Below are 7,388 nucleotides of genomic sequence, written 5' to 3'. Positions count from 1 at the left end.
CGGCCTAACCTTAAGGATTTGATAGATTTTATTAGGAAAAATCTTCCTCAATATCTTAAAAAACAACATAATAGTCTGAAGGATTCCATACAGTTTACTGTTCGTGATGGTTCTCGTCCTGACTGTGTATTTGAAAGATGTGACAACTTGCGCGATTTACCCTATATCTACTTTGATGGTGCTTTTCAAAAAAAAAAAAAAAAACTAAAAAAAACAAAAAAAATTTCTTATGGAATTGTTAAGATGAAATCACACGGGAATGGTTGATGACATCACATGAGAAACAGGTTGGTCCACCAGACCAGAGGAAGCTGAATCCAGAGCCTATGATGAAGCAACCAAGTGGGTGCAAGGACTCAGAAATCAAAGACTAATTTTTCTTAATGATAATCAAAATGTAGTCAACAAGCATGAAGAAGAAAAATTTTGCAGTACGTCAACTGGAGACCGAAAGCTATTTTTCTCCAAGCTTTAAAATACAATAACTTTCTTGCTAATTTGTCTTTCATTACATTTGGAGATCATGTAATAGTTCAGCAGATAAACTGGCCAAGTTTCTAAATAGATATAACGATCTGCATATTGATTCTAGATGTTGGGATAAATATGGAAAACATGCCCGGTTATATAATCTTTGTAATAAAAAAATGTATTGTTTTTCCCTTAGTTCTATAAAATTTCCTTTCATCGAAAAATAAAATAAAAAAAATCCATTACTTTATGTATGAAGTTTGATTTACGAGGGAGGATCTACTCATGCTATCTCACACTTTTGGTCCATCCAATACTTTACACGCGAAGTTTGATTTATAAGAGAGGGTACATTCATACTATCTCACACTTTGAACGTCGTTTTGTGGATAAAACACAAATGGTAGCATATTTGAGTCTAATATTCTAGCAATATATTCCTCTTATAAAGCTACATATACCTACCAAAAATTAGTGCACTCCGCAATACTAATCTTCTTAACAAATTCTTTGATTTCAAAGTACCCAATTGTGGGTTATACATCTCGCAATGTACCTATTTTTTTAGCAAGTATATAAAGATTTGAGAACATATCTCCAAAAAACTTCAAACCTCTTAAGGTTTGAGATTTATGCAAAAAATGACGTTCGGAGTGTGAAGTACTATGAGAATTAATGTGTGGTGAATTCGCCTTCCTAATTTATTAACCTTTTTTGTTTAAGGGGAAAAAAAGAGAGATGTGTACTTATTATTTTATTTTTTTTACTTGGAAAGAGATGTATACTTTTTTTTTTTTTTTTTTTTTTTGAAAGTTAATGTGTTGAATCAGAAAATTACAGGAGGCTATTTTGTCTATTAGCTGCTCTTATCTCAGTTGTAGAAACTGTGATATGATAAACTTTCAACAAACTGTTTTCCTCTGAATGTGAATACATAGCATTAGAACTTAAAAGACTAGAATCATAAATCAAAGCATGATGAATAAAAGATGGCATTTGTCTCCGATGTTGCTTGTGGGTACCCCTGATTTCTTGCTTGTTTTGCCAATTTATCTGTTACCTTGTTACTATTTCTATGGTTGAAAGAAAAACCCAAAAAAGACTCACATGAATTCAAAACCCTCTTAGCTTCAGATTATGGCTTGGTTTCTCCGTTGAATTGAGTTTGTTTGACCTCGTGCAAATTCAATTATCCCCTTACAATCTCCTTCAATCCAAAAGTTCTGACAGTTCATGCTAGCCTCCCACCTTGCTGCTTCAAGTAGAGTCAGAGTTTCTGCCTCTTCAGCGCCTGGAAGCATAGAAGGTCCCGGATCCAGCTTGGATAGCTGCGCCTGTTTCAAAGCGAAGAATGAGTCCGTACCCTGCAAGGTTATTTTCATCCACCCTTGAAGCATCAATGTTATTTTTATAACTGTTAGGTTCAGGAGGATTCCATCTTTTGCAATTATTATGAGTCTGAACTATGGGTTGTATTGGTGTTGTTAAGTCAGAAATATACCCTGTATCAAGTTCAGTAGATACATCTAGAAGTGATGGTGTCTGGAATATAAGATGTCTTAGCACTACTAAAGATGTGTGTAAACTGGTACTAGCTTTTCCTTCAAAAATTCTCATGCACCTTTCTTTCCAGATAATCCAACATTTTGTAGCTACTATTTCTATCACATTATCATTAGAATTTCCTGCAATCCAGTTAGTGTATAAACTCATGAAAGGAATGCGGATGTTAGATTGAAGTTTAAACCAGCCAGTGGAGGAAGCATCCATACTGACTTAGCATAAGGATATTCGAAAAAAAAATATGTTTCAGAGATTCACAATGGTGATTACGGAAAACACAATGAGTTTTTATGTTGTCCCTATATTGACCAAGTAACTTCCTATATCTTAATTCTTTGGGAAACATTCAATTTCCAGAAAGTTGACCAAAAAGCAACAGTGGACTGTGTATTCTGATTCATCTGCACAGTTTCGTTGATCTCATTGTTTTGCAGTTTAGCATATAATGGTTTAACTTTGAACTGTCCATTTTTTGTTAAAAGCCACCTTAAAATATCTTTTTTAATATTTCAATTTGTGTATTTTATCTTTAAATTTTTGTGTTAAAAATTTTGGGGAAAGTTATTTCTAATTTTTTCTGAGTTCCACTTCTGCGTATCTGAGTTAATTAACTCAGCTACAAGTGTTAACGAGTTTAGCTGAAAGCCACATATTGATTCAAGGGTTTTATCTAAGCCTGGAATCCATTTGTTTGTCCGTATATTTATCATATTTCCATCCCATACTTCCCAACAGCTGAACCTATGAATGAGAGTTACTCCATGTTTCATACATTTCCAAATCCAATTTTCATTGTAATGCTTTTTATTATGAAAAACAGAGGTATGTTTATAAAGTATTTGTCTTTTAAAATACTAGCCCAAAGTGTTTTTGGCTCAAAAGCCAGTCTCTAAGCTAATTTGGCTATCATGGCTAGGCTCATTTTATTAGCTTTTTTAAAGCCTAAGCCCCGTTGTTGGTTTACATAGAAAGTCGAAAGCTTTCAAGTAATACCCTCCATATTTTTTTTCCCACCGGAAGTCACGTCGGATTGCATTAATCCTTTTAACGAGTTTTTTGGATAGGATAAAACAACCCATTCGGTAAACTGGCAGACCGGTGAGAACTGATTTGTTCGAAACAAACCTACTTGGCTGAGTTAGAGAGGTTCCATTAAAACTTTGAACTCTAGTTTCAATTTTATGAAAAATGTTATCGAAATTTTATAGTTTAGACCTGTCAACGAAGAGGGCGCCAAAATAAAAGTCGTGAGATATTTATTTTCTTGATTTTTAAGAGTTAGATATATATTTTCTTGATTTTTAAGAGTTTGATCATTATTTTTTGGTGTCCTGAATGTATTTTCTTACTCAAAATAACTCCGGATTTGTTAAATTTATTAGCTGACCGCCTGGCTAAATTGATCTATAATATTAAGCAAGTTAGTACAATATAGCCTGCAACTTAGCAGACTAGCTTTAGTAAACAAAAGACAATCGTCTGTAAAAAAAAAAAGTGGCTAACAGACTGCGTATGTCTAGCTATTTTTATCCCTGTTATTTTCTTTTCCTGATCTTTAGCAACAAGTAATATGGAGAAGGCTTCCATGCAAATAAGAGATAAGGAGATAATGGACCTCCTTGTCTCAAACCTCTGGTTGGAGAAAAAAATTCTCCCAGGATTCGATTAAGTAGACAAGCATTGTGCAATCAGAGTGCACCAATCCTTACTAAAACCAAAAGCTAACATTATTTGATTTAAAAACTGCTATGTATACTTTGCTGCACTCATTAGTGTAGTAACCTTTTTTGTTTCAGAAAAGCAGAAGAAAAATAAAGAGATTGATTACTACCACTTGCTACACCCATTGGCCATTAGTGTTTCCTTGTCTCCCCGTTCCTGTACGTTCAAAGACTAAAGATATAGGGCCAAGAATGGCACGACAAATTTAATACAGTCCACAAGGGAGAAAAAAACAAAATCTACATGAGGGATTAAAGTGATCTTCTGATTGTAAAATATTACTTAATTTTTTTCCAATTGTGTGTCAATCTATTTAATAAAGTTGTCGATGCCGCAAAAGCAGCCAAATCTTCTCCAATGTCTCGAACCTGGATGGGCCGTTCCCCATCGATTCTGTCTGCTATTAATAGGGGATCATCACTGTGTACATTAAGCTTTATTTAATGTCATTTCTGTTTCTGATCTTAAAAAAACACTATCTAATCCAAAATCAAAAAAAATGAGGGTTGAGGTACATCTAAGATTATAGTATTCTTAAAAACTTTACGGGTTTAACTAACAGAAGTAACAGACATAGAAAATAGAAAATAGAAAATCACACAGATACAGTTTTACGACTTGAACGATTTATAATATAACCGTCTTAAACACAAAGTGAAGAACACATTTGAGGAAGTGCCCCAGACACACCCTAGTCATTACTTACATTATAACATTATATAACTCACCACACGGCATTAATCCAGAAGACCCCAACTTCAACCACATAACTTAATGATCAGCAAGTCTTTGTGGTGAGTTTGTCCTACGTCTTTGCTGCAATATTTAAAGCAGTAACAAAGGAAAAAGAATCATTAGGAAAAAAGATACAAAGTGCAATAGCTAGTTGGATGGAATCTGAAAACAAGTAGATAACAACACATATAGTACGGGGAGAAACTTGCCAGATTGTTGGCCGGTATAATGGCCTCCACATATGCATGTTTTTTAGAGATATCATAAACAAAAGCTGCGACTGCGGTACTTATAATAACAGCCGTAAACTTCTCAGCTGCCCCATGTTTTGCCTTACATTCTGCAGAAAGTTTCTGAAGGAGACAAGATTTTTTATCTTGAAGTTTGTAAACATTGTGGTTAAGCTGAACCTTTTCTATTTTAAGGGTGAAAAAGCTATGTTATACTAGCTCTTCTACTAATACTACGAACAACAATCAGCGAATGAAAAACAGAATCAGTTACCTGATGACGCCTAAATTCAGCTTTGAGTTCATCTAGCATTTGTCCAAAATGATCTCCCTTCTTGACAATTTGAGCTTCATATTTTAAAGCATTTTCAACCTTAACTACAAACTGAGCACAATAAAATAGATAATCAGCTTAATGCAACACCATCAGAGATTATGTGTAAACAAAAACAAATTAGTCGTGATAGTTTGACAGACCGGATCAGCGAAATAGTTTCTAACTCCTTCTCCTCCTTTCAAGAGCCTCTGAGATACGTGTCCTGCAACTCTTTTCATTGCCATGATTTTTACTTTATCCTGGTCTCTTTTTCTTCTTAAAAACCTAAACATGGATCATATAGAAAAAATAAAACAACAACAAACATAAACGAAAAAAAAACTTCCAGTAATCTGTCGATCTATAATTTAGATAACACAGAAACAAAATTTTCAAAGGAATTAAAAAAAAAAAAAAAAAAAAAAAAAAAAAAACTCTTAATTCAGCAGAAAACCCTAAAATGAGATCCCAAAAATTTCCTATATACTAAAGAAATCAACCAAATAAATCAATCTGTCGAACACTGGAATTTATTAGATGATAAATAATCTGAAAAGGAGAAAAGAAGATCATCATGCGATTTGATTTACCTAGTTCCTTCCTCCCTTCCTTTGTCGGCGAGAGATGCGATGCAATAAAACCTAATTGGGGAGGAACGATGCTATTTATAAGGTAATAATTGAATTATGGAATCGACTTCTTCGGCTTAACATAAACAGCACGCAGTTTGGGGCCAATTCACTTTATCGGGCTTAGGACTAAAAGATAAAAAGGATATTTTGAAGTAAAATCAGAATTCCTATCCAACTATTTTAGATAATGGCTAATTTGTAAAAATTTAGTGTTAGATGTTACATTAATTTGTGTTGATGAATCATCAAAATATGAAAAAATTTAAAAGTTTGAAATTTTTTGAGGACCACCAACACAGAATCGGTTTATGTTGACATTTGTATCAACCAATTGTGACTTCGAAAACATACGAAAAGTTTTGAATTTGTTTTTACCTAGAATCGGGTTATGTGGACGTGAAAATCAACTGATTATACAATATCAATTTATATGGACATCAACATAAACCGATTCTAGGTAAAAAAATTCTTTTTGATCGCTAAATTTTCGTTTCCAATTCGAGTATAAAATTATACTCGTTTAAAAATTGGGTGTAAAATCATACGCATTTTCAGTTCGGGTATAAAACTATTTCATTTGTACTCGAACTGAAATCGAGTATGACTTCATACTCATTTTATGATCAAGTTTTATGACCAAATAGTAACTGACATAATGGGTTAACCAGAATCAGTTTACACGATACTCACATAAAAACTGATTCCTGACATTGCGTAATACGAAAAGGTTTATAAAAGTGCTCATGTAATCTGATTTTAACCAAAAAAAAAAAACAGAAAAACAGTTATCTCTTCCATACCAGAATCGGGCTATGTGCATCAATATAGACGGATTCTGGTTCATTTTTCTCCAACCAAAATGTCCACCCAGGACAATCGGTCTTTGTGGGCATGAACAACAACCGTTTTCTAAATGAAATCGATTTACAAGTACATTGATGTAGATCGATTCTTATAAACCCAGAAAACTTTGATTTCGAAACATATGATTTTTGAGTGATTGCATGTTATTGAAACCTACTCTAGGGGATTGGGCTGATATAAAATTATCTTATTCGAGCTAAAATGAAAACGTACATACTTTAGGGGATTGGATGATTATCGACAATGTTTTTGTTTGAAAGTTCAAAGAAAAAAAAGAATCAGATACATGTGTATCTTCCTCTCTCTCAAGGAACTAGTTATCATCAAAATGGATTGGGGATAGAATTGTAATTTAGGAGGGATTACTGATTTGAGACAGTATTCTTATAGAAGGAAAATTGATTCTTAGGAGGTTTGGGAAACCAACCCAAAGTAAGGAAGTATACCTACATAAGGAAATACTTCCTAGACAATGTAATATACCTAAAAAAGGAAATTACCTAAAAAAGGAATTAATCCTAGTTAAGGAAATAGATTCCTAAAAGGTTTAGGAAATCGTTAAAGCTATAAATAGAGATGTTTAGCTCATAGCTAAGATATCTAGAGGGTGGTATGTGATATAGACACACCTAGACATCTAGAGTGTGGTTTGTGATACAGACACACCTAGATATAGAGTGTGATATGTGATACAGACACACCTAGACATCTAAGAAAGCAGGTTTCTGAGACAAATCACCTATTGTAAAATCAAGCTTAGAAAATACTTTAAGGTTATTTACTTAGAGAGGTTGTGAGCATAACAAAGAGAGAATCGTAATTGTTTTCTTATTCATAATCTAGAGAATATATTTT

General features: G+C 33.4%; 1 protein-coding gene across 1 annotated transcript; it reads right to left on the bottom strand.

Annotated features, from left to right (window-relative positions):
• Positions 1-4,262: 4,262 nt before the first annotated feature.
• LOC113357010 lies at positions 4,263-5,785 on the bottom strand. The gene is made up of 5 exons (XM_026600266.1): positions 5,628-5,785; positions 5,199-5,322; positions 4,996-5,106; positions 4,701-4,844; positions 4,263-4,572 (listed from the first exon to the last, which is right to left on the bottom strand). Exons 2-5 carry the CDS (start codon positions 5,280-5,282, stop codon positions 4,528-4,530), a joined length of 384 nt encoding a protein of 127 aa, XP_026456051.1. The 5' UTR covers positions 5,283-5,322; positions 5,628-5,785; the 3' UTR covers positions 4,263-4,527.
• Between the last annotated feature and the right edge of the window lie 1,603 nt (positions 5,786-7,388).

This window comes from Papaver somniferum, chromosome 3 (genome assembly GCF_003573695.1).
Source record: "Papaver somniferum cultivar HN1 chromosome 3, ASM357369v1, whole genome shotgun sequence".
In the NCBI taxonomy this organism is placed as follows: domain Eukaryota; kingdom Viridiplantae; phylum Streptophyta; class Magnoliopsida; order Ranunculales; family Papaveraceae; genus Papaver; species Papaver somniferum.
This window is presented reverse-complemented; position numbering and strand designations above follow the sequence as displayed.